At 41.9% G+C, this 27,808-nt stretch overlaps 1 protein-coding gene across 9 annotated transcripts in view; it reads right to left on the bottom strand.

Moving 5' to 3' along the window:
- The window catches only part of LNPEP (leucyl and cystinyl aminopeptidase), an 87,801-nt gene that overhangs the window by 45,965 nt on the left and 14,028 nt on the right, over nt 1–27,808 (bottom strand). For 6 of the 9 annotated variants that reach the window (XM_061622748.1, XM_061622731.1, XM_061622695.1 and 3 more), the window contains exons 2-5: nt 8,354–9,194; nt 5,144–5,282; nt 3,658–3,789; nt 2,398–2,518 (exon numbers count right to left, since the gene is read on the bottom strand). In XM_061622748.1, coding sequence (XP_061478732.1) covers nt 2,398–2,518; nt 3,658–3,789; nt 5,144–5,282; nt 8,354–9,171 — 1,210 coding nt within the window. In that variant the 5' untranslated portion in view covers nt 9,172–9,194. Of the gene's footprint in view, nt 1–2,397; nt 2,519–3,657; nt 3,790–5,143; nt 5,283–8,353; nt 9,195–27,335; nt 27,497–27,698; nt 27,801–27,808 lie in introns of those variants that run through there. The other 3 variants (XM_061622711.1, XM_061622676.1, XM_061622686.1) reach the window with 3 other exon arrangements.

Here is a 27,808-nt window from a genome sequence, read left to right as displayed (position 1 = left end):
CGACCATGCTAGAGTTCTTGATTTTAAAGAAAGCAAAAGCAGAGAGCAGTCATACGTGTTCCCTGGACTTTAGGAAATCCTATTTTAATAAACTCAGAACAATGTTAAGTAAGGTTCTGTGGCAATAATTTATTTATTTATTTATTTTATTTGTTTCATTTTTAAACCGCCCATAGGGAGTAGCTCTCTGGGCGGTGTACAAAAGATTAAAATACAGAAATACAAAATATCACAATAAATAAACAGCAAACAAAAAGATTTAAAATTGTAACATTAAACGCATTAAAATGCCTGGGAGCATAGCCAGGTCTTAACCTGGTGCCGAAAAGACAGAAGCGTCGGCGCCAGGCGTACTTCTTCAGGGAGGCTGTTCCACAGTTCGGGGGCCACTACAGAAAAGGCCCTAGATCGAGTAACTGTCCTCCGGGCTTCCTGATGGGTTGGTACCCGGAGGAGGGCCTTAGATGCTGAGCGAAGTGACCGGGTCGGTTCATAGCGGGAGAGGCGTTCCACAAGATACTGCGGTCCCATGCCGTGTAAGGCTTTATAGGTCAAAACCAGCACCTTGAATCTGGCTCAGAAGCAAATGGGTAGCCAGTGCAAATGGGCCAGAACAGGTGTTATATGCGCTGACCGGCTGGTCCTCGTCAGCAGTCTGGCTGCTGCGTTTTGCACTAGCTGAAGCTTCCGAACCATCTTCAAAGGCAGCCCCAGGTAGAGCGCATTACAGTAATCCAACCTAGAAGTTACCAGAGCATGAACAACTGAGGCGAGGTCATCCCTGTCCAGATAGGGGCGTAGCTGGGCTACCAACCAAAGGTGGTAGAACGCATTCCTTGCCACCATGGCCACTTGCGCCTCAAGAGACAAGGAAGGATCGAAAGGAACCCCAAGACTACGAACCTGTTCCTTCAAGGGGAGTGTAACCCCATCTAGAACAGGGTAAACATCCACCATCTGGGCAGGGAAGGCATTCACCAACAGTGTCTCAGTCTTGTCTGGATTGAGTCTCAGTTTATTAGCTCTCATCCAGTCCATTATCGCCGGGAGAGAGACAGGGGGAGTGTGACTCTGTTGATTCTTCTTGATCTCTCAGTGGCTTTCGATACCATCGACCATGGTATCCTTCTGGGGAGACTGGCTGACTTGGGAGTGGGAGGAACTGCATGGTGGTGTTTCCGCTCCTACTTGGTGGGTCGGCTCCAGAATGTGGTGCTTGCGGAACATTGCTCGGCACCCTGCATTCTCCAGTATGGGGTTCTGCAGGGATCAGTTCTGTCCCACATGCTGTTCAACATCTACATGAAACCGTTGGATGTGGTCATCCGGAGCTTTGGAGTGCATTGCCATCAGTATGCTGATGACACGCAGCTCTATTTCTCCTTTTCATCTTCATCAGGTGAGGCTGTCAATGTGCTGAACCGGTGCCTGGCTGCGACAATGGACTGGATGAGGGCTAATAAACTGAGGCTCAATCCAGACAAGACTGAGATGCTGCTAGTGGGCGGTTCTTCTGACCAGATGGTGGACTTTAACTTAGAAGTAACTAATACCAAAACAGAATATAAATAGGGTTGGGGTTCTTTTTGTTTTTTGTATGTGTGTGTATATATATATTGTTCATTCTTGAATGCACATTCCCACCAGGGGTTTGCACATAATCTATGTCCACGGAGGCTTCAGCTGGCATACCAGCTTCCGCTCCTCTCCTACAACTGTCTTCTGTTAGCAGCCAAAGGTTGCAGCAAAAGGAGAAGCAAGACAGCACAGCCCACTCGGTCAGCTCAGATGGAGCCATTTGCCATTTGGCTCCTCCTGTCCCAGAACCATCTCCTCTCAGTGGCCATTCCACCTGAGCATTCAACATTTCTGTAACTTTATTAATCAGTGCCTGTAATGGCTCATCTTCCTCCCCCCCCCAGCCATCACCTTTCTCCTCCTTTTGTTTTAGACTGTAAGTCTGTGGGCAGGAATTGGGCTTTTTTAATGTTTGTACTAGGCCTAGAATATTTTACACACTTTATAAGCCACCATCAGCTAGGTAGACAGAACTTAAAACAATGAATAAAAGAGCATCATCCAACCGTTTATAGTTAAATGTGCACAGTGTGTGTGTGTTTTATACAACATCTTAACAGAGAAACAAGGGTTACGTTATGTTTTATTTCACTGCTCAATGGACTTCCAGATGCAAAATAGTATATTCTGACTTTAAAAAAAAAGGCAGCTCTGTGACCCACAGATTTTGAAATGTAGTTTAGCATAACTGCCAAAAGAGATATAAAGAAAAAAGTTATGACTGCATACAACCAACTTGCCATTTTTATAAAAAGCTACTGCTTAGTGAGTTTCAGCTAAAACAATATATCCAACTCATCAGAATATAAACACTCTCACCTAATTTTTGAAGAGGATACGTTATATTAAAATACTTCTGATAAAACTGAAGAAGCTTCGTGGCTGTATCAGAGGCATATTCAGTCTGCTGCAACTTTTGTGGCACAGAATAGACAGATACCTGTCACAATAGGAGAGAGATGGCAGGAAATATAAGAGAAAATCTCACAACACATGTATGTTTCATCTGTCGTTTTTAGAGAGAAAGCTACTCTTATGACTAGTTTAACTAAGATAATTGACAAGACAGCATTTGTAAGGCAGCTCAAAGAACCAATTTCTGCATTTTATGACTGGCAATGAGACTGCTTCTATAGCCACTTATTAAACAAATAATAAAATGAAATGCAAGCAACTTCCATATCATCACATTTCTAAAGACTTAAGTTCTGAAGACAAGTTAACAGCTTTTTGGTGTTAATACAACCTAGTCCACATCTGAATTCTATGCTGCTTTCTGGGTAATCCCAGCAGCAGCAGCAGCTCATGAGGGAAAGGCAGTGGCATTTTCCCAGTGGCAGTACTGCATTTGTTGGGACAGCTATGGGGCAGGGTGAAGTGGCAGTGAGGCTGGGGACTTCTGGGTTGGTACACACACACCTGTGGGGATTTTGCCTTCCTAGGGCTCCTCCCACCTCACTGACATCACCTCCCCCCACTGCTACCTGACATCTGTTATTGTGCCCAGGTAAACAACTGTGATACTGGTGTCAGGAGATCATCTCCATGGCTCTGCTCCACCACACGAGCTGCTACTATCAACTGAAAAACCAGAGAGCTACACATGAGCTTATTTTTAAACCACTTAGAGGTTTTCTACAATCAAGTGGTATATAAATTTTGTTAGATAAATTGCTGCCACCAAACACAACTTCATATTTGGATAAGCAATGAGTTCCTGGCACACAAGCAGACAAAAAAGTTGAAGCAGCAGCCCCCCTTCCTTCTGCAAGATCACTCATGATACCAGTCCCCCCAGACCTGGCAGACAAGCAAAATATCTTTGTGTGCCTTATTTCATTTAGTTGACTATTGGGGTCCCTTCATAATAATTTTACACAACAAGCAAACAGCTGCAGAGCTGGCTGGTTCTCATTAGTCTATGCTAGGAAACCACGAACTACTTCAGACAATATATGCCGACACAAGTTATGGAACATTGCTTTCCTCAATACACAACAAGTGAACCATAAGACTCTTCTAACAAAATATTGGGGAGGAAAGAGCAAATTTATGTGCAAGAGGTAATAGCACACATACCAGAATCCCACTGGTTTCCTTAGTGAAATTTGCTAAGTTTCCAACAATGATGGCTACTAGGTAAGTGCTCATGTTTAAACTCGTATAGAACTCATCTTGAACTAATCCATCTGCCAGAGGTTTGGTTGCTTTCTGAAATGAAAACAAGAAATGTGTTTAATTCTGTAATAAATAGAAACCTAGAGGCCCTGGGACAGGAGTAATGTCTGCCTTATGTTCATATGCTTAGAAAACAAACTAATGCAAAAGATATACAGGCAAGGACTGACATTAATATGCAAAATATAAAATGTAGGATATTGATACTTCCAAGGCCTGTATTGCCCAGTGGTTTGCAATTAGTATTACACAGATAAATATAGGCAACAAAAACCATTATCTGTTCACTGACTAAACTAAAACTATGAGCAGCACATTTTTCAAACAACTTTGCCCCCAGGTAAGGCATTCCTTTTTGCAGGTTCCATGGAAAACAGCTGAGACACAGGAGAGATGTTCACCTAGAGAGTTATGGCAGAAAGCACTACAGTCACTCTGAATAGGCTTTCTGGTGATACCACAGTCAATTTGGTAATGAGACATCACCACAAAGTCTATTCAGAGAGGAGGCAATGCCTTCAGGGCCTGCTTGTGGACTTCCCAGAGATATCTAGCTGGACATTGTGGGAAACAGAACCTTCTGTCAAATCCAGTAAGGCTCTTTTATTCCTAAATTCTCTTTAGCTGCTGACATTTCACCTGATGATGCCCACTGTCACATTTTTCTGCACAATAAAAGCAACATTAAAGCACAACATCTCATATCACATGCTGAACTAACTAGGTCTACTATTCTGTGGCAACAACCATGAATATGTGATTAAGAACATAAGAACAGACTATTGCTGTTGCATCAGACCAAAGACCTATCTGGTTCAGCATCCTGTTCACACAGTGGCCAACCAGATGCCTATCAGAAGCCCACATGGAAGATATGAGCATAATAGCACCTTCTAGCTTGTGATATCCAGCAACAAATAACTAAAGACATACTACGTGCCAGGGGTTGGGAATCTTCTTCATTCTGAAGGTCATAACCCCTGATAAAAATATAAAAGCCTTCTGGGGAGCACATGCCAGTGGTGGTCAGGCCACAGGCAAAAAGGGGGCAGTGCTATGGATCCGATTCTTACCTCTGTACAGTAGACTACAATGCAATCATGCAAAAAACGGGGTTCTCTCTCACACACATTCATGCACTCACACCCACCTACCAGGTAAATGAGAGGCATCACAATTCAAGGTCACATTCCAACTAGGGGAAAGCACTTGAGGGGCAAGGGTGGTGAGAGACATGACCAGGGGAGACTCCCGAGGGCCAGGCAGAGAGGCTGGTGGGTGGCATTCAGCCTCCAGGCCTGAGGCTCCCCATCCCTGCTATATACATAATAGAGCATAATAACACATATATCCATCTCCCATAACTAAGGATAGGACACAGTTCTACCTTTTGCATATTTGATAGAGCAGAAAGTTGCTTCTCTCTCTTGACAGAGATTTGAAAAGTGGCTTTGAATGCTGGTTCATCGAAGCAGGGAAAAGCTGACCTTGCTGACAAGGGCTCAAACTGAGTTGCTGCAAGCCACCTGACAAAAGGCAAAAGAAAATCGATTTACAATTTTATTTATTTTTCGCCATTAGTTCAAGGCAGTTGAGAGAAATATGCTTCAAGGAAAAAAATTGCAATCTTACATATTGGTTCAAGAAAGACAACTGCTATACGCTTTTTAAAAATCTTTTAAAAAATTAACAGGTTTATTACCATGACATTAGGTGTGCATGAATGTTTGGCAATATAGCTTCTGTCTGGAATTATTCGGGATAGTTGTTCCTTCATAACTACATATGAAACTTTAAAAATATTCTTTTGGGCCACCTTTATACCTGCTCTAAGTAGATGTCCACCAATTGCATTTTTAAGACTCTTTATATCTGCCCTGGCTTAGTGTACCTTGCAGCATATTTGCTTTATCATAAAGGATTAAGCTATACACAGATTAAGCTTTGAAGCAGAAATTCTAGATTGCATTCTAGATTCTGCATTTGGTTTTGCTCAAGGCTTGATAACAGAAACAAGCTGCATTCTGTAGTTTTTAAATTCTAGGTATATGCCTGTATTCTTCCTAAAGGAAGAAAAACTAGTAGAAAGAAGAAACACTTTCCTTTTTGTTCCTGAAGGACAGTTTTACAAGTTTAATTCCCCAACCTCAACACACAGACACTACAACATCAAAAAAAAAGAGGGGGGGGGGAAAGCAAAATAGTCATCTTACTGACATTTCCTTGTTTAAAATGCTTGACCTTCTCAACAAATACTAAATTTTACACAGTGCTCTGATTATTCAAAACACTTTCCGTATACTCCCAGTAATTCTTAGAGTAACCCTGTTAAGAAAGTAAATGCTATCTCTATGTTGGAGATGGGGTAAAACTGACAGTAATTTGCCTGAGTCTAACTGCTGAGTTTATGACAACAATGAGATCTGAACCGGGTTTATAGTTCAATCTTAGGCAGTACACTTCAAATCCCTTTTATCAAACTCAGGGAACAGCTGGTAGTGGCAGGCTGTTTAAAACATAGGTTGGGATGTTATAACATTCCAGACACTGTTGTACTTTAGTTCCAGCATCCCTGACCAGTGGCCACTGTGGCAGAGGCTGGTGGATGTGTGAGTCCAACAACATATGGAAGGTCACACAATTCCCACAACTGCTTTACAGAAAGGCCTAGGTTGTTGAATACAGTAGAATTATCAGGAGCGATCTGAGAATTCCAATCCTCTGATGTACTATCCAGACCAGAGTTGTCTCCCATCGCATCTTATTTAAACCTTCGCTACATTGTAATCTTTGCATGTTTCTTATACAACTCTTCTTCCTAGAGTTCTGCACCCAATTTTATTTTGCCTCCTAAACCAATACCAAATTTACAAAGTTGCACCTGCGTGTTCATACGTAGCCCGACAACTCTGATACAGCATAGCCACAAAAGGAGAAATGGCTTTGACTTGGGGTTTATGAAGGAGCCAGATGTAGTTGCTACTTTAAAAAGTTATATATTACAAGGTGCATTTATATACCCTCTCAGCACAGACAATTGTGCAAATTCAGGATGAAAATCGGGGTGGAAGGGGAAGATTCTCATAATGGACAGAAGACTGCACATGGTTTTTGTACAGAGCAATTATATAGTCTGCATCCCTTTAACGGAGTACAGGTTTTAACCCATGGAATAGGGCGCAAAAGAGAACTGACTGTTTTAACACTAGTATCGGCTACCACACAATGATCACAGCAATATTCTAGCAATACAGACCTCATGAACCAAACAGATTTTTCCCCATCACTACTCTCTAGAAGGTTGTAGTGAGCAGTTGACCTGTTTCTGCAATTATTTTCAACAGTTTTACATAGCCTGTAAACACCATGGCAGTATGCTCTAGCCAGCTCCCATAACATCATCTGTATCTCCTCAGATCAATCTGTCATTATCTGTTACACCACTGTCATGACAGCGAGCCTGACTACAGTATTGTCTGAAATGACCGAACAAACAACTGGCTGCTGGGAAGAGCCTATTACTGACCACATTGGATGCAATATACTATCAGCACGAATCATCTTTACCAGTACCACAGCCCATTTTCTACCAATATGAGGAAACTGGTACATTTATTAACACTACTGAAGTTAACCAAATGATCATGCTCAGAATTCACTTTCGCACCTAACAAAACATCCTATGCTTATCGTAATAGTACAGCTTGCAAACAGGCTGTTCTATCAGACATATGTTTGTCTCAGTCCTACTTCTCACCTTCTAGAGGTGATTGCTGAGGTTAATTATCAACATGATTAGGTTCTCACAATGCACCACCATCGCCTTCTTTCTAGAGGAAACATGTCAAACAAGGCAGTGTCATTGACACCACTTCAAAACACACACATACACCCCACATAATAAGTGGTCTGAGAAATAAGCTTTTGGAAACCAGGCTATGTGAAAGCTATTTTTGGAAGAAATAAAATAAAGTAATTTGGAGTCTAATTAAAGAATAGTATTTCATTCTCACACTAGGATTTCCTTAACAATTAACAGTACAAATAATTTGAAACTGAATGATGAAGATTTATAGCTGTATTGTTAGTTAAGCTATATGCTAGTCATAGTCTGAGAGAAATAGCTAATTTTGGTTCACACCTTCAGAGGTTAAATGCTAAGTGAGTGAAGACAACAATCACTCAAAACACAACTAATTCATACATTACATCAGAGATGGAGAACCTCAGGCCTGGGGGCCAAATATGGTCCTCTATTTGGCCATTTGGACTCTCCCCAGGCTATACAACCCTTACCAGACCTGCTTGCATCCTCCTTGAGCATCTGCCTGGCTACAAGGCGTCCTTGAGCTCTGATGATGCTTCCTGCTTGCCTAGATAGATGAGAGAGCAGTATGTGCATGCACGTGTGCGCAACAGAGTGTGCAGAAACAACCCTACTGTATACAGGCAAAATTCACATTAGTTGCTGTGCTCACCTTTTCCTTTGGCCCAACCCACCACTGGTATGTGGTCCCCTGAACGTTGCCCAGAAGGGAATGAGGCCCTCAGGTTGAAAAAGATTTCCTACCCCTGCATTGCACACACATCAATTTACCTTTCTGTTGAACTCTCGTTGTCATAGGCAATTCTGTAAAAGCCAGAGTAAGTGTCTGATAAATTAGCGAAATATTCCATGCTGATGTTGTATTTTTGTCCTGTGAGGAGAGCCTCTGGTGCAAAAATTGCAATCTGGTCATTCAGTGGATATTCCCGAAGCTCCACTGGCTTTGACTGGCTTGAGCCTGATGAAGAAAGAGTTGCCTTGGTAATGTTAAGTTTTGAGCTGTGAAGTATGATGTGCCAGGTAACCTGACGGACTATCACAGTTATCCGAACAGAACCTGAAAACATCAAAGTGGTTAAGTCTGGCTGTAAGACAACATCATAATGTACTGGCACAACATCACCTGGAAGTCTAAAATCCGCCCATGGAAAGGGCTTTCCGTTTGTCGCCAAAGGATATATATCTTCCATTGTGTGGTTTTTCTTATGACAGCCTTCTTTGGTAAAGGTACATTTGGGAAGAAGATAGATTGCCATTATTACGGAGACAGCAATGACAAGAACAACAGCACAAATCACTGTGGTCCTTACAGATGGTGCAGAACAAGATCCATCTGAACTCTGTCTGTAGCCTGCTATGTTATTACGCAGGCCTGTGCTTCTATTCATAAAAGACATCCCCAGAAGTTTGGCTGATGATTCATAGTCCTCTTCATCCTCATCCATTTCATGATCTCCAAGACCACGTACAAGCAGCCGAGAACTCCTTGGCTCGTACTCCACTTCATCAGGCTCTAATGGATGCAAGCAAGGTTCTTTAGCCAAGTCAACCACATCAGGCTCTTCTTCAAATATGCTGTTTTCAATCATATTCCTAGGTAACAGAATTCGATCTAAAACACACAAAAAAAGACATTGAACTGAATTTTTGGATGACTGTGTTTGGGGGCATTTTAAGGACGGTTTGTCTTTACACAAATGGTTGAGTCTCATATCATGGTAACCATGGAGGAAACCATTACACATGTGACTGTATAGCAACAATTTTACACAGCAGATGTAACTGGCAAGAATTGTTTAACAAGGGAATGCGCCAGAGTTTCTGAGGGGTTTCTACACTAGCTAGTATGAAGATTGAGGCTATCCATTTGGCAAGGAGCTCTTTCATAAATTAGGTGGTATCCAACTAACACGTCCCAACAGCACAAGGATTTCCATTTTTGCAACAGGGCTTTTCCCCTTCTCAACCCATGCATGCCGCACACCCTCACCACATCTGTTCTGAAGGGTTGGGGGGGACCCTATAACAGATTTAGGGGGGTGCAGGGTGAGAAGTGGGGGAAGTCCTGTTATGCAAGTGGAAATCCTTGCACTGATGGAGCACATTCCTTAGCGCTACTTTGGATACAACCCTTTGGCTGCTGAATGTAGCAATCAACACCACAAAGAAATACTTCTGGCAGCCCTCTATATGGAATGTTTTCCACACACATTAGCTTTAATCACTTGAAGCAAATCACAGGAAACACTTTCACAACCGAACACTGCCTATTGGAAATGCCCTAAATAAAATACAGTAGATTTACATTTTTAGAAAGAATATTCAAGTAACACTAATAGTTTTAAATCTGGGCAAGCAGCAGTTTAGAGCGAGCTATCAAACTTAAATAAACAATAATAATAATTTAATAAATAATAATTTAATTTATATGCCGCCTATCTGGCCGATGGCCACTCTAGGCGACGTACAATTTAGTTGCAATAAATGCATCATAATAAAATACACATAAAATACATATAACAATAAAACTATGAATAAAGAAAAATAACAGTTCAGAGAATAGGCGATTAGTCCTAAAAAATTAACCCTCCCCGGAAGTCCCAAAGGCCTGTCTGAAGAGCCAGGTCTTCAAGGCTTTGCGGAATACATTCAGGGAAGGGGCATGCCGAAGATCATACGGGAGGGAGTTCCAGAGAGTGGGGGCCACCACTGAAAATGCCCTCTCCCTAGTCCCCACCAACCTAGCTGTTTTAGTTGGTGGGACTGAGAGAAGGCCCTGAGTGGCTGATCTTGTCGGGCGGCATAATTGGTGGCGCTGGAGGCGCTCCATCAGGTAAACTGGGCCGAAACCGTGTAGGGATTTAAAGGTTAATACCAACACCTTGAATTGAGCCCGGAAAATAACTGGAAGCCAGTGTAGATCGAACAACACTGGGGTGATATGTTCCCGGCGGCGACAATAATCTAATAAAAATATCCTATGCTCTGGGTATCTGTGACAAGATTCCTGTTCAATCTTTTATTGAAAACCTCCAAGAAGGATTCAAGTGCCTCTGTTAGTTCATGCATAAGGATTTTTACCATGTCAAGCTGACAAAGCCAGTATAAAATTGGCTTCTAGATACATTCTGAAGTTTTGTGACTTTTACCAGAACAATCGCACTTATCAGGAATAACAATATAAACCAATGCATTTGGTTAAAGATTTTAGTAATATAAATCTATGCATTTGGTTACAGATTTTCCTGACCTATGGCACACATTTACACTTTTCATCATTCCAGAAGGGATGGTGCTTGCCAGCTTGAATATTTTTTTACTATATAATTGAAAGGTAAACTGTAGGATTCCGATCTGTCATGCAGCAGCCAAGCTGGTGAGTGGAACAGCCTGATGACACCATGTATCACCAGTCCTGAAAGCAGTGCACTTTCTGCCAGTGTGCTACAGTGCCTTATTCAAGGTATTAGTACTTGCACAGTGGTTCCTGGGAAGCTGCTATTGGTAGTGCCACCACTGTGTGCTGCAGAAGGGCCTTCTTAGTAGAGGTTCCCTAATGATGGTATGCCCTCTCTGGTAAACAGCATCTGCCTGTTTCATTAGCAACATTTAGGTGGAATTTTAAAATACCTGTTCATCCAGGCATTTGATGTCTGAAAGATATTGTTCCTGGCAACCTTGAAATCATTTAGCTGTAAGGATACTGTATGCAAGTGCTTTTAAGGGTTTTTTTTTACCCTGTTTTGTTGTTTGCTGCCCTGGGCTCCTTTGGGAATAAGGGCAGAATAAAATATTAATACAAATGTAAAAATCCCCACTCCCCAGAGAACCTGCATGGCAATTCTGAAACAACCATGCATAAAAACTAGTCATGCAGTTATGGATTTATTTTTGTTAGCCTACAGTGCTGTATCAGAATGGCAAAAATTCAAATCTTGCAGAAAAATACTTGCAGTCAGTTCATGAAACCCCAAAACCCTTCCAGTTAATGCTTCAAGGTTTATTTATTAAAAATGCTTTTAGATCATTCTTCAATAGCAGATACACAAGGGTGACATATAAAAAAATTAAAACTACAATACAATTAAGGTTAAATCATCATCATAAATAAAAACAAAGGCACTTAATAAAAGTAAGCAGAACAAATTGGCTACTGTTAGATACACTGCCAGTGGAATGCTAAACACATTTATTCTGAAATATATCCATACGAACATAAGAGCCTGCTAGATCAGGCCAATGGCCCATCTAGTCCAGCATCCTGTTCTCAAAGTGGCTAACCAGATGCCCATGGGAACCCCACAAGCAGGATCTGAGCACAAGAGCACTCTTTCCTCCCGTGGTTTCTACCTACTGGTATTCAGAAGCATACTGTCTTCGACTGGAGACAAAATAGCCTGAGTTCCATTAGTTCCTCAGTTCCACTGAGTTCAATGGAACCAAGTATGCTTAGCATTGTGGGCTAACAGAACAACAAGTCAGGCCCAAGATATATTGCTGCCTGGGGCACTGAAGTAAATGGCACTCTCTGCGCTCCAAGTCATGGCACATAGTACCCAAAGCCAGTGAACTTATTTTGGTACTCAAGACAGAAAATTCCACAAGTGTCCCTCTCTGGGAGTATAAATTAATAAATAAAGTTTTCTGCCCTTTCACAAGGCTCAAAATCAATTGCCTAAGAGGGTCGCCTCATGCCATCCAATGGCTGGCCCAGCAGAGTATTTATGTTTACTGTGAAGTAAGTGCCGCCAAGTTCAATAGAGCTTACTCCCATGTAAGTGGGTATAAGATTGCAGTCTCAGTATATCTGCTATTTTTAATTGCAGGGTCGCCTATAAAAGATGGATATAATGAGAACTCTGATCCAGCCAAAATGGCTAACATGTGGAACATAAAATACCATTATTCTTGTCTATGGTCTTTTGTAGAGTGAAATAAAATAATGTGTTTGGGCACAGCAAGTTGAGTATAAATATATTTTATAAAAAAGAATATTGCTGACCTTTGGGACTATCCAATAGCCTTTTACAAGACTATCCTGAGGGTCTCAAAGGATGTGACTACAGCTTCTAAACTTACAATGTGAACTATCTGCATACAGATAGAATTACTAGTTAAGAAATAAACATTCTCTGCTGCCCATGTTATGCAAATCTGTGCTTGAAAATAAAAACTCCTGTGCCCACAAATTATAGAATAAGTGAGTGCCATTTCACACACAGGCCCTAATCCAGCTAAAATCCCACTAGAAAAATAGAACAAAAGTGATGACTACCTTATGACTCAAAGCACAGCCCTATACATGCCTATGTTACTATTATTTATTTAACAAAATTTATATACTGCTTGAATGTAAAGGCCTCTAAGCTGGCTGACAAATTTACAGAGGATAAGGCTCAGTGCATACCCGCTATAAGTAGCCCACTACCTTACTGCTGTTAGTATTCTCTGTACTTTCCCATTTGTGAGCACAGGGCACATTAGTGGCCTTCTAATTATTAGAAATCTTTCCAGCTAGCCTTGCTGATTATTCAGGCATACCACCTTATTTTCTTGCTCAACCAGGCAGTTCTCTCCATCCACCTAAAAAAGTGGATGAGGCAGCAGTGCAGCACTCAACAGAAAGCAGAAAAAGAAGCAAAGACTTCAATCAGTACTGAAAAATAGGGTAGTGTAAAATAGTATCATGTCAGGGGCACAAGAATACAGGTTTTTGCTTTTGTTTTAAAAAAGGCAGTATCTTAAAAAGGCAACATCACCTTAATTTTGCCTTAAGAAGAAAACTTTTCTTGTGCCCCAGAAGGTCACCACTGAAATGTGTCAGGCATGTCACTAATTACTATTATATAGCACTCACATTTTCCAGCACCATTTTGAGGCTTTGCCTCTTTTGCAGCTTATCCCCATCCCAGTGCTAGTGGTACAACCACCAGCTACCTTCATCTCCCCGCTGCCACCACCACATGGTTCTCTGGAGTGCCTCTGCACATGAACAACCAGTAGTGGGGGGTGGGTGGGAAGGGGGACAGCACAAATACAAAACACAAGCAAAAAAAAAATCAAAAAGTAAAGCCTCAAAATAAGATATATAGGAAATTTTAATCAGAGATGAAATGCCTAATGGATTTCACATTAAAGCCGTAAATCAAAGAAAAAAACGTATTTCAAGACATATAGTCCAGGGCAAGTAATCATTCTCAAAAGCATAACATACCTCATAGGGTTGGTGCAAAGATATGACACCCTAAGAAGTTAGAAAAAGCTTTAAAAGTTATAAGATGACAAAGACTCAAAAGAAATAGGGAAGTATCTAGAGGCAAGTGAAACAGGCAGTATTTGCTTCCCAGCCACTTGTAAACAAAGCCTGGGCCTACTAGGCTCTTTTAACTTTCTTTAAAAGTTATCATGAGACCGAAGTTACAGCTGTACTTAATTTATAATTTGTCAATACCATGTTTTAGTATCTTGCCTCCAAATTGTTGCCCTAGGCAAAGCCTCTTTAAGTCATGGGTGGGGACCTTTTTCAGACTGAGGGCGACAATTCCATCTGGGCAACCTTCTGGGGGCCACATGCCAGTGGTGGGCAGGGCCAGAAACAAAAGTGGGCAAAGCAACTTACATAAATTTTAGTTTTGACAATAGGCTAGTGTCTATACATGCTTTCTCTATCCTCCACTGAGGCAAGCAAGCAGCATTATCAGAGTTTAAGGGCACATTCCAGCCAGACAAAGCACATTCAAGGAGGGTGGCATGGCCAGTGAGAGGTGTGACTGTGGAGAGTCTTGAAAACCAGAGAGAGAGACCTGGAGGACCACATTTGGCCCTCGGGCCTGAGGTTCCCCACCCTGCATTAAGTATTTTGTCCATAATTGTTATGTGGTATGTTACATGGAACAAACAAGATTTTCAGTATGGGTGCTAAAAGGAGGGATCTCTTACCAGGATACTTGCCACAGAATAAAAACTTTGTACGCAATAACAAGCCTTTTTCCACAATACATGATAATAAACTATATGAAAAGTGGTGATAAAGTGACAATTTACCATAACTGGCAACTGCATATAACCAACATGTATTTATTCATTATATACTTTCAACATTTATATACCACTTTTTGCCATAAAGTGATTTCCAATGCCCTCACTAAACCATTCAGTCAAAATAATATAACATTTAACTGTAGCCAGGCTATCCTGGTCCAAAAACTGCCAAAACTTGTGAACCAGCTGTAACTGGAAATAGTGCCTGAATCACAAATGTCAAGAGATTGATCTACGAGCACCCTGCTCCTTCAGGGGGAGTGGGACTCTATCTAAAACAGACCAAACACCCATTTCCTGGACACAAGAACCATCCCCAACAGCACTTTCATTTTCAGTTTATGGGTCCTCATCCAGCCCATGACTGCCTGCAGACACTGCTTCAGCACTGACACAGCTACATCTTGTTCAGATGGTATGGACATAAACAGCAAGATATTGTCTACACATTGGTGACACAGAGCTCCAGGCTCCCTGATGACCACACCCACCATACAGACATTAAATAACATTGGGGACAGAATCCCTGCAGAATACCACAGCACTCTTGCCATGGGTTTAAGCACAAGTCATGAAATGCTTTCTCTGGTAACAACCCTGAAGGTGGAAGCAGAACTTCAATTCTACCATGGCCCTAGTTCCCAATCCAAAGAGATGCTCTAGGAGGATTACCATAGTCACTGATATCAAATGCTGCCAACATCAAGGAAAACAAGGTCACACTTGCACTCCTGAATCAAGTCATCAACCAGAATCAAAAATCTGTCTCAGTGCCAAACCCAGGTCTGCAGCATGACTGAAATGGGTCCAGAGATAATCTACTACATCTGAAGTTGCATGTCTACAACCTTCTCAAGACCTCGCCAAAAAATGGAATATTGGTTGGGTGGTAGTTACTCAAATCTTCTGGGTCTAGGGAGGGCCTCTCAAGGAGGGGACACACCACTGCTTCTTTCAAAGCAATTGGAGAGCTATGACAACTGCAGAGCTATGAAAAGGAGCTGCGAAGTTAACATCACCACAAGCTCAGAAGCAGCCCAGAATGAGCCTGAATGCTGCATTCCATAAGAACATAAGAAGAGCCCCAGTGGACCAGACCAAAGATTATCCCAAAGGCCAATTGTGAGATCAACTAAAAACAACCACACCTTTACTCAACCCCCAAATGGGTGACGAACTAAAGGATGGACGGACAGGTTGCTGTGCCAAGTAAAGAAGCTAGCTATTTCTTCTGCATCTAGGATCTAAAGGTTCAGCATCCCATCATGATTTGAAACATTGTTTACCAAATAATGCAATAAAAGAGTGGAAGTTCATTACACTATCCAATAAATAATAAGAAAATACAGGAGGCCTTGCATAGTGAACAACTGTTTTATGTAGGGACATTTGTGGTGTTTGATGATTCCAAATGACTACATGAAAATTTGGACATCTCTATCCACAACTCTTGGATGAATATGTGGACCACAACTTATCTATCCACTGGATTGCACTCAAATTGTATTTTATTGGTTTTTTTATTCTATGGTTGTTGTTGTTTTAATGTATTGTAAACTGCTTTGCTATTTTTAATGAAATAGCAGTATAAAAATATTTTTATAAATAAATAATAAAGCAATGGGGACTACCACAGTGAGGCATAACCACAATGTAGGCATCATTGTGGATGTCCTAGGAGTAGGTAGATTAAAAATTGCCCAGCAAGTGGTGGGTTTTTTTGTAGCAGCACTAAATGAAGTATATTCACTTTTAAAATGTTGCTGTTTTTCCTTGAGAAGCAATCCAGTTTATAGATTACAGCCTAACAATTGCCCATGCACACTCTCACTCACATTCTTTATATCAGGTGTGGGGAGTCTTTGGTTCTCCATATGCTGTTAAACTACATCATTCCTGGCCACTGGCCATGCTTGCTGGGGCAGATGGGAGTTGTAGTTCAGCAACATTTAGAGGGCCAAATGTTTCCCACACTTGCTTTAACAGAGTTGCCAATTGCCAGAACATCACTCTCTTGTTAGGAGGCTATGGATGTGAAGACACACACACACACACACACACACACACACACACACACACACACACACAGAGTCAGCATTTTTGGCATTGCCATGTATGCAACACACACTACTGAAAGGGGGCGCCATCTCAGTGCAGTGCAAGCACATTGCAATTTCACTTTGTGCATATTAGTGGCTACAACAATTTGTTCTCAAGTCACCATGCAGTCTATAACAAGCTAGTGAAATGTGAGAGTTAAGAGGCCAAGCCTCAGATCTATCTGCCTGCCCACTCATTTTGTACCACCACTCAACTAAGCCAGCGTAGCGCCTGTGGGGCTAGCAGGAAAGCTTAGGAATCCAGTCTCATTTATTGCCCAACTGGACAAAGGACAGCAACAGTAAAGTAGCAAAGAAACCAACAATCCTTTCCAAAGTGGGAGTTGAGGGCAGTAAGTTGGGGAAAATTGCATTAAGAATCACCATGTTGGCAGACGGATTCTTAAGATTCATCCACATGCATTTCTCACAATTTTTTATAAAACAGTAACACCCAGTTCCCACTGTACACATGTGAACACCTTGTATCTTATGCAATATAAACAAAGTTTACCCTCCCAAACAGGGTGGTGCTATCATAGCCATTTGTACTCAGTTTGATAATAAACATTATCCTCATGGCTGACTTGGGCTAAAAAAGAATCAAGACCAACTAATGGTCCATCCAGTTTCATCAACCTTCCAGAATTTCACTAGCAACATAGTAGTTTCTAAAATGGTATTTCTGAGGCAGTGAACAGCTGCTGGAATTCAAATCATGAAAGTGATACCCCAAGGACTCTCCACACCATCTATTTTTGCATAAGTTCGTATTTCTCACATATAATCAGTACTGTTTTAATTATTATGCTAGCTATTTTGTTGCCAAAATACTGTATTTCCCAAGCTCTTGAAATGAAATGAAATGTTTTATATACCTGAGAAAATGGTTCCTTTCACTCAGCCTTTGCCAACCTGGTGCGCTCCATATAATTTGGACTACAATTCTCATCAGCTCCAGGCAGGGCTGAGGGCACTAGGTTGGTGAAGGCTACCTTAGAGAGTACAATTGTTGCTATTATAACTGCTGTATCACAGATCGTTTCGCGCCACTTTTCCAACGTCAGCTCATGACACTGATTGGTAGAATATTTAGAGCTGTTTAAAAGAAAATTATATATTTAACATTCCAAGTGATAAGATAATGACTATCAACTGCTCATCAACCAGCTCGCATCAATATGCATTACAGAAAGGAGGAAGTAGGGTGCAACATGCATGAAGGTGAAGCAAAAATGTTGTACGTTAGTTGGTGTCCAAGTTCCTAGGCTTTGTTTATTTACCTCTGCTAGCATTTTCTGGTTTATTTGTTGCTACAAGATTCTGTAAATAAGAAAAGGTGGACAACTATGAAACACCCACATGCAAAAGCTATTGCTATTGCAGTTGTAACTTGAAAGCTGTTTTAAGCATTTCTCACCTTAACTTATTTATAAATATTGGCAACAAAACTCTTCAGGCAACTTTTGTTCAAGTTATTCACAAAGAAAGGTATGTTGAACAACTTGTTCTGCTGAAATGCCTGGCATCTGGTTAACTTGTAACAATTTAAGAGAAACTTTTCATATATTTGCAAAACAGGACACAGATTGAAATAATTTTTTGCTTTTTGATGCTGCCTCACTGACTAATTAAAAATATTTGTGAAGTATCACAGGAACAGAATTCTGTTGAATGATCTAGCTTTTTCTTTATGTGGGTTTTTGGCAGTCTAACTTAAAATTCTTTAATTGATCTCTATTATGAAAGGATATAGTCATCAACAGATTTTGTCTGCACCATCAGAACCACAGCTCCGATGTGCCAGAGAGTAAGAGTAATAATCAGGCACATCATATTTGAACTGGGAAAAAACCCTATATTTTTCATATTTTCATATTTTTTATATTTAAAGGTAATATGTTCAGTGATATTTATTTATTTATTTATTGCACCTGTATACCGCCCCATAGCCGAAGCTCTCTGGGTGGTTTACAGCAATCAAAAACATTAAAACAAATATACAATTCATATGAGGCTTGGCGGCAGATCCTGGAAGGGCGCGGGTGGCAGGCCATGCCAAGTTAGGTGAACAAGGGATAGATGTATTATACCCATCCCTTGTTCCGGGCCTGCCCAAAACCAGAAGATAACTGGGGGATGTAAGACTCCATCCAACCTTCGACTGCTGTTATGTAACGCCAGGTCTGTCGTTCAGAAAACATCGCTCATCCACGATCTTATCCTGGATGAGAACGCGGACCTGGTGTGCATTACGGAGACCTGGCTGGATGAGGCCTCAGCTCCCATACTTGAGGCCATGTGTCCAGCGGGTTTCCAATATGCACAGCAGCCGAGGATTGGTAGGCGGGGAGGGGGGGTGGCAGTTATTTATCGGGAGTCCTTGGTTCTCACCAGACCTCCTCTCCACGAGACCAAGTTTGTTGATTGTATGTACTGGAGGTTGGGACCAAAGGGCAGTTTAGGAATTCTGCTTGTGTACCGCCCACCCCGCTGCACAGCAGACTCCCTGACCGAGGTGCTTGAGGTGGTCTCGGCTGTGCGGTTGTTTACCCCAAATCTATTGGTTTTGGGGGATTTCAACGTGCATGCCGAGGCCGCTCTCACTGGAGCCCCTCGGGATTTCATTGAAACCATGACTTCATGGGAACTGCACCTAAGTAATATAGGTCCCACCCATGTAGCCGGCCATACTATTGACCTTGTGTTTGTCTCGGGAGAGAAGGGAAGTGATCTGAAAATGGGGAATGTTTTTTCTAGCCCTGTGTCATGGTCAGATCACTACCTGGTGAATATGGATCTCTCACTGCCGCATACCCTCCGCAGGGGACAAGGACCTACTAGGATGGTCCGCCCCAGACGCCTGATGGAGCCCAAAGGATTCCTGAATGCGCTGGGTGATTTGGAGCTTACTGAAGGACACCAGGTCGAAACCCTGGTGATGGAGTGGAATGAGATCACTAGGGCAATAGACCAGGTGGCACCGAAACATCCTCTCCCCCTGAACAGAACTCAGACTGCACCCTGGTACACACCACGGTTACGCAGTCTGAGACAGGAGGTGAGATGACTAGAACGCCGATGGCGGAAGTCGCGCGCTGAAGGCGATCGAACACTGGTTAGCGCGGCAATAGCGGCCTACCAGCGGGCAACAAAGGCAGCAAAGAGGCATTTTTTTGCTGCCTCTATTGCGTTGGCAGAGTGCTGTCCCAGGAGGTTGTTCCAAGTGGTCCGAAGCCTGGTCGGTCCAGTTGCTCAGGAACCTATGGAACATTCAAAAGCCTCCTGTGACACATTTGTAAAACACTTTGCCGATAAAGTCGAGCGCCTAAAGGGCAAGATTCTGTACGTCGTGGTTACAAGTAGTGGTCCAGAGGCGGCCAGTTGCAATCCGGTCTGCTGGGATCGGTTTCAGCTTCTTCTCTCTGATGACGTGGACAAGGTGCTCTCTACTGTGAAACCAACCACTTGGTTACTTGATCCTTGCCCTTCATGGCTCATTGTAAGCTGTAAAGAGAGACTGGGCAAAGGGATCAGGGCAATGGTAAATGCATCCTTGGAGGAGGGTGCAATGCCATTAGCCCTCAAGGAGGCAGTGATAAGACCTATTTTGAAAAAGCCCTCCTTGGACCCCCAAGATTTAAACAACTTTTGCCCAGTCTCCAATTTACCATTCTTGGGCAAGGTGATTGAGCGTGTGGTGGCTAAACAGTTACAGACACACTTGGAGGAAGCAGATTATTTAGATCCTTTCCAATCGGGCTTCAGGACTGGACATGGAACTGAAACAGCCTTGGTCGCTCTGGTGGATGATATGAGGAGGGTGTTGGATAGGGGAGAACATACTTTCCTCGTCCTCCTGGATCTCTCAGCGGCTTTCGATACCGTTGACCACGGTATCCTGTTAAATCGCTTGGAGGGATTGGGAATGGGAGGCACTGTTTTACGGTGGTTCCGTTCCTATCTCTCCAACAGATATCAACGAGTAGCGTTGGGGGATGAGGTTTCAGACCCTTGGCCCCTTAATTGTGGTGTGCCACAGGGCTCTATCCTCGCCCCCATGCTATTCAACATTTATATGAAACCGCTGGGAGCTATCATCAGGAGTTTTGGGCTGCAGTGTCACCAGTATGTGGATGACACGCAGCTCTATCTCTCGTTTAAATCCTCACCAGAGTTGGCTGTGGAAACTTGTCCAATTGCCTGGAGTCCGTAAGTGGATGGATGGGAGAGAACAGGCTGAGGCTGAACCCCGACAAGACTGAGGTGTTACTGGTGGGGGATAAGGGAAGGTTGGGAAACTTTGACCTGGTGCTTAATGGGGTGAGACTGCCCCTAAAGGACCAGGTCCGCAGCCTGGGGGTCATTTTGGACTCTCAACTGTCCATGGAGCCCCAGGTAGCTGCAGTAAGTCGGGCAGCCTGGTACCAACTTCATCTGGTACAGAGGCTGCGACCCTACCTTCCTATACATCTGCTTCCATGAGTGATACATGCCCTGGTCTCCTCTCAATTAGACTACTGTAATGCGCTCTACGTGGGGTTACCCTTGAAGACGGTCCGGAAATTGCAGCTGGTACAGAATGCGGCGGCACGCTTAATAAAGCAAAGCCGTCGCCGGGATCATGTCACCCCAGTGTTGATGGAGCTACACTGGTTGCCAGTTGTATACTGGGCCCAATTCAAGGTGTTGGTATTAACCTTTAAATCCCTAAACGGTTTCCGCCCAGTTTATCTGAAGGAGCGCCTCCAGTATCACCAAATATGCCGCCAAACAAGATCGGCCTCACAAGACCTTCTCTCGGTCCCACCGGTGAAAACAGCTAGGCTGGTGCGGACCAGAGAGAGGGCCTTCTCGGTCGTGGCCCCCACCCTCTGGAACTTGCTTCCTTTTGACCTTCGACATGCCTCCTCCCTGATGGCTTTTCGTCGAGCCTTAAAGACCTTGTTATTCAGGCAGGCCTATGGGATTGCTGGGGTGGGTTATTGTATGAATATGTTTTAAATTGTGTTTTATATTGTGCAAGTCGCCCAGAGTGTCTGTTAAGTCAGACAGATGGGCAACTAACAAATAAAATTTTATTATTATTATTATTATTATAAAACACATATTTTAAAAACAATTTAAAACACAATATTAAATTTAAAACAATATAAAAACAATTTAAAACACATGCTAAAATGCCTGGGAGAAAAGTCTTGAACTGGCACCAAAAAGATAATAGTGTTGGTGCCAGGCGCACCTCATCAGGTATATCATTCCATAATTTGGAGCCACCACTGAGAAGGCCCTCTCCCTTGTTGCCACCCTCCGAGCTTCCCTTGGAGTAGGCACCCGGAGGAGGGCCTTTGATATTGAATGTAGTGCTCGGGTGGGTTTGTACCGGGAGAGGCGTTCCATCAGGTATTGTGGTCCCAAGTTGTGTAAGGCTTTATAGGTCAAAACCAGCACCTTGAATCGAGGTCGGAAACTTACAGGCAGCCAATGCAAATGGGCCAGAATCGGTTTTATATGTTTGGACCATCTGGTCCCTGTTACCAATCTGGCCACTGTATTTTGCACAAGCTGCAGTTTCCGAACCGTCTTCAAAGGCAGCCCCACGTAGAGCGCATTGCAGTAATCTAATTTGGAGGTTACCAGAGCATGGACAACTGAACCCAGGTTATCCCTGTCCAGCTGTGTGTAATTAAAGCTGCATATTTAATTTTAAATTAACTGGCTCACCCAAGTTTTCATGATTCCTTAATTCATCATGACAGCTGGGGGCAGATGTAAGAAGTTAGCTGCATCCTGTGCTTTGTGAACTTTCATATACCTAGAGAATTAGCCACTGTTGAAGTTAAGATAGATCGTGTTCTCAGTTACTTCAGTCTAACAAACATTAAAAAAGGTTTCAACATTTTAACCAATGAAAGCAACAGTACAAATCCTATTCAGTTGTTTGCTCATGAGATCATTACATTTGTATTTCACTTTTCCTCCAAAAAGCTGAATGCATCTGTCTCTCCATCCCTTTCAGGGAAGTTTATAATTACATACAGTGCTCAGTGTCATCTCTTGGAAACAACTCCATGAACATATAAATGATGACAGGAGAAGCCACATGACTTCAGTGAACTGGTTCCTCCTTGGTAAGGGAGAGGAAAAATAAGTTATTAAGTCCAAAATATAAATAGCAAGTAAACATCAGAAATTTCAGGAACACAAATTCCTGAACAATTCCTGGACAAAATTCTACAGAATAGAATTGCTCAAGTATACGAAGCAATACACACCTTGGAAATACAACCTAAAAACCATTAGCAAGTACTCAAAGTCAGAAGCCATATCCTACTGCAACAAATGGGACACAGAGGGTACAATTAGAATTTCTCCAAAGACTGCGTCTAACTGTTCAAACTCTCCTCCTCCCTTCATCCTAAAATGCACAGGATACCTTATAAATTAGTTCAGAAGGGCCTCTTCATAAACTGGACTTCATAAGATTACAGAGGGAACATGCACACACCTAGCTTTCTCCACACTTGTCATGGAGGTAACCTAGCATGGTTTTTAAGGAACCCACAAAAAGTGATTATGTTTGTTCTCCACAATCTTTTCCCAACTGCGGAGACTTTAAGGGTTACCCTAAAAAATCAGAACCATTTCCCCATAACCGAACCACATGATGGGGACTAATCACATCAATCTTTCCAAAGAATCACCCCCCGCCATGGACCACTAACTCCATTGTTGGGACCTATGTGATCAGCTCCCACCATATGGCTGCATAATTACAACATTGGATTTAAACTGGTCTCCCTCCCCCCTTGGTAATTTAAACCAAAATCAATCAATTTTAAATCAATCCACCCTGTTGTTCATGTGTTTCTATAAAAGGTTTCATCAGCAGGCCAAAGTTCTCTTTGGCATTTCTCAGCGGGGTGCAATAATGACGATGGGGAATTATCTGTCATTCTCCTATACACAATCCATCTCTTTGTCAGTCTTTGCCTGTTATGTAGGAATTATTTGAAGCTATGGCAGTATTTAATTCCAATAATAGAGTTATCATATGTTTTCACCCTCTCTCTTCAATATTGAAAATCAGAACAGGATAGCACACAAATGTCAGTACAGCGGATAAGTGTCTTGCCAAATGGGATTTGGATTGTGCTCATCTGCATTCTTAATGTCTCTTGAGAAGGTATTACAGAAGTCAAAACTATTAATTTAATGTAAAATCATCAACATTTTATGCTCTCACCTAACTATGGCAATTCTAGTTTCTTTCTAATTCTTTACAAAATGTTTTCTTCCAAAGTGTCTTAAAATTTCTTAGCAATTTAAATTAATTTAGTTATATGCTCTTACGCATCTGTTCAATGTATTCATTAAGTTTAATAAGCTTGTGCTCTCCCTTTTTTGGGGGGGCAGGGAAAATGACACAGAAAAGGGATAAGTATAAACTCATCCCAGAGGGTCTACACAATAGCGTTTAACTCTAGTGGTGTTCACTTAGATTGGAATTATTTACTTACTTACCTTATGTTATGCGGTGCAAAGTCACACTACTTAATGTAAAACTACTTTTGCTATTCTTTCAAGCTAATAATATTTAAATACTCCAAATTAGTAATATTTTAGTGCTCTTATTTTTTCTGAACATGCTATTTTGCGGGCATAGCTGTCATACTGTAACAAAATTCAGAATAGCAACAATGTTATGTATGGCAACTTAAGTCTCTTGTACACAAGGCAACCTTTACTCTGGTACCTCAGTGAAAGTGGAATGACTCCTTGACCTACCTTTGACACATGCCTGTTCTTGGCACATAAAACTCTCCATTCCAGATGAGTAGCTTGGAAATGTCAAAGCAAAAATGTTGGGACACCTCAAACTGTTTAATTTGGAAATAGCACACAGTTCAAATAATAATTAAAATAAACCAAGACAGCCAAATATGCACGCACACACACAGACTGAGTTACACTGAAGAAATAAAAGACTTAATTTGAGAACAGAAAACAAGGAGAATACAAAAGAAAGAGCTCAACTGCTGGAACACAATGAAAAAAATGAAAATGGACTGCATTATGGCGACCCATAATAGGGTTTTCACGGTAAGCAATATTCAGAGGTGGTTTACCATTGTCTTCCTCTGAGGCTGAGAGACAGTGACTGGCCCAAGGTCACCCAGTGAGCTACATGGCTGTGTGGGGATTTGAACCCTGATTTCCCAGGCTGTAGTCCAACACCTTAACCACTACACCACACTGGCTCTCTCTGGAACGCAATACATAACTTATCATTTTGATCAATTAGTCACAGGCATCATATAATGATATTGCTTTACCAACTTAAACTAGATCAGGAGTGGAGAACCACTGGTCCTCCAGACATTCCTGAACTACAGCTCCCATCAGTCCTAGCAAGCATGGTTAATGGCCATGGTTCAGCAGCATCTGGAGGGCCAAAGGTTCCCCACACCTGAGCTAGGTGATCTTAGCTGTTCCACTCTCTCAGTTTTACTTCTGGAAAATTCAGATTCTTACCATGATATTACTTATGACAAGGAATAGCTTAATCACAGGTAATTTCATTTATTTCCTTGACTTACAGGGGTGCTAGCAAACACAATGCATTTTTTAAAATATATATATATATATATAAGGAAATATGCCTTGAAACAGTTTTATGACTTAGCAAAAAAACTTGCAAGGACTTTTTTCGTCAGGCCAAGAGTCACAGAAAATATAACAAGGCAATAGTGGGAAGGAGATAAGTCCTGGCTACAGACCAGAATGCATTTGCTTCTCACTGATAAGGATTTTTATTTGGGTAAGAAATGAACAAATAAACATATAACCTTTGTTATCCCTTCAAACAGAAACACTTACGGAACCTGTTCTGCCAAAACAAGAGTACCCTTTGGCAGAATTGTATATGTCTCCTTTCCCTATTCAAGTGCTATTGCACCTCAAAGATGAATTCATCAGAAGCAAAGATCACTAAAGTGTTATCAGGTCCTAGAAGCAAGCAAAAAAGAAACTGCATGCCAGTTTATCCTGCTCCCTGAATGATGCTTGTTCTAACATCTGAGGGAGGAGTTTAATAAAAAGAATATAAATAAGCTATCCCAGGAAAACAAATAATATGAATGGAACCAAAGTAACATTGTTCCTGCCCATTTCTTCCCAATCTTAAAGGAAAAAGGATCTTGGGACAATTTAGAGGATATTTCTACAGATTTACTAAGGTATCTCAGGAAAAGGGCCTACTACAGGCACCAGATATATAGAAGTTCCATCCATGTGGTTAAGAATGCAGTACTGTGCTCCATAAACAAAACCCTGACATGTTTCAGCAGGCTGCCTGAGGAACATTTCGTGTACGGACAACTTCACATGGACTATCCCAGACGTAAAGGCAGTATCAGTGATTTCTCATTATACTTTCTTCATAACATTAATGCAAGGGCAGGAAACTACTGATAGGCAGGACAAAGGGCTTAACCTTTCTCCACCAATCTCTCTCTGCAAGTGGCCCCCAGCTTCTTTAAGCAATGCTTTTTTGAGTAAAAAAGTAGTGGGTGCCAACACAAAATGGCTGCCATGGGCCACAAAAAAAGAGTGAGCAAATTCTGTACTAGTGAGTACCACCACACACACAAATGCTTTTAAGTAATTCCCACTTCCCCTACCCCACACAGCTAGGTTCTGAAACCAAAAGCCCAACCTAGTGAGTGGAACACAGCCAGCCTTAGAGGTACCTAAAGGGAGGTACTGACAGGTAGAACGTATTTTTAGGCTCTCCCACACCGCTTAATTTATCACTACATGCTCCTCTGTCCCCAGGTCAGAAATAGATAATGCTGTGATCTCTAGACTACAACTCCCATAAGCCCCAGCCAGCATGGCCAAAGATCAGGGATAATGGGAGTTTTAGTCCTGCTGGAGGGTATCATATTGGCAACACCTGCCCTAAATTATATTAGCAAATACAGATTTGGAAGCATCCATTTATAAAGATAGCATGTAGTCCAATGTATCTCTGTATCTCAGGAGAATTTCACCCCAAATGCATGTATTCCTTCTGTTTAAGCAACACAACGTTTTACAGAATAAAATGTAACTATATACAGCTAAGGCAGCCAACATTACCCCTGCCTTTATTGTACTGCCTCTTCATACAAAAGATTATATATTTAAAAAGCAGGGAAAGATTGCAAAGGTTCTTCCATGGTTTCTCTTTTGACATTCCATCAATCCATCTCTTGTTTGGTCTTCCTCTTTTTCTACTCCCTTCTGTTTTTCCCAGCATTATTGTATGAGAGAAAAAGCAAATAATTAATTTTCCAATTACTACACTGAATACCTATGAAGACGCTCTTTAAACACACACACACACACCACCAGACAACTGGTAAAAAGTCTTGCACTAAGATCTCAAGTTGTATTCTTGGTTCTCCTTTTGCTCAGGTGAGAGTTGGAGTATAGCAGTAACTATTTTTTTAAAGGTGGCGTATAAGTTTTTCAATAAATAAAAACAATAAAAAATTGTTTATAACTCCTGGACAGGAAAGGCTTCCTGTCCCAGACACACTGGGGTGGTTTGCCATCTATTCACTCACCACACTCACCAGGACACAAAGGCCCACTAAAGCCAAGTTTGCTGGCCAGCTGAAGTACAGTCTGCATCCCACTATAGTTTCCATGATATTTTCCATCCTACCATTAAGGCTTTGGGCTGAAAATAAAAGAAGAGCACGGGGACTTCTGAGCAACCCAGCCCATTCGCCTGCATTGTGCTTAGGGGCCAACAAGTGAAAAGCAAGTAACAACAACAGGTCGGTTAGTTTACGTCACTCAAGATCTGGCTAGCTCACAGCCAAGGATATGAATCGTCACTCGTCACGGATACCCTCCTTCACTTTTAAAAGCTTTTGCCGATATGACAGGCCACTCTAGTTCTATAGAGCGAACATTCAACACACCTTCCTTCCTGAAAGGGCTGCCTAGTATTAACCCAGGGTCCTCTGCCTCAGAAGCATCTCACTCAGGCCACGAGGAGGCTTCCTCCAACCAAACTTTCCTATATAGAGTC

The sequence above is a fragment of the Rhineura floridana genome, chromosome 1 (genome assembly GCF_030035675.1).
Source record: "Rhineura floridana isolate rRhiFlo1 chromosome 1, rRhiFlo1.hap2, whole genome shotgun sequence".
Classification (NCBI taxonomy): domain Eukaryota; kingdom Metazoa; phylum Chordata; class Lepidosauria; order Squamata; family Rhineuridae; genus Rhineura; species Rhineura floridana.
Note: the sequence above shows the minus strand (reverse complement) of the source record. Positions and strands in the feature narration are given on the sequence as shown.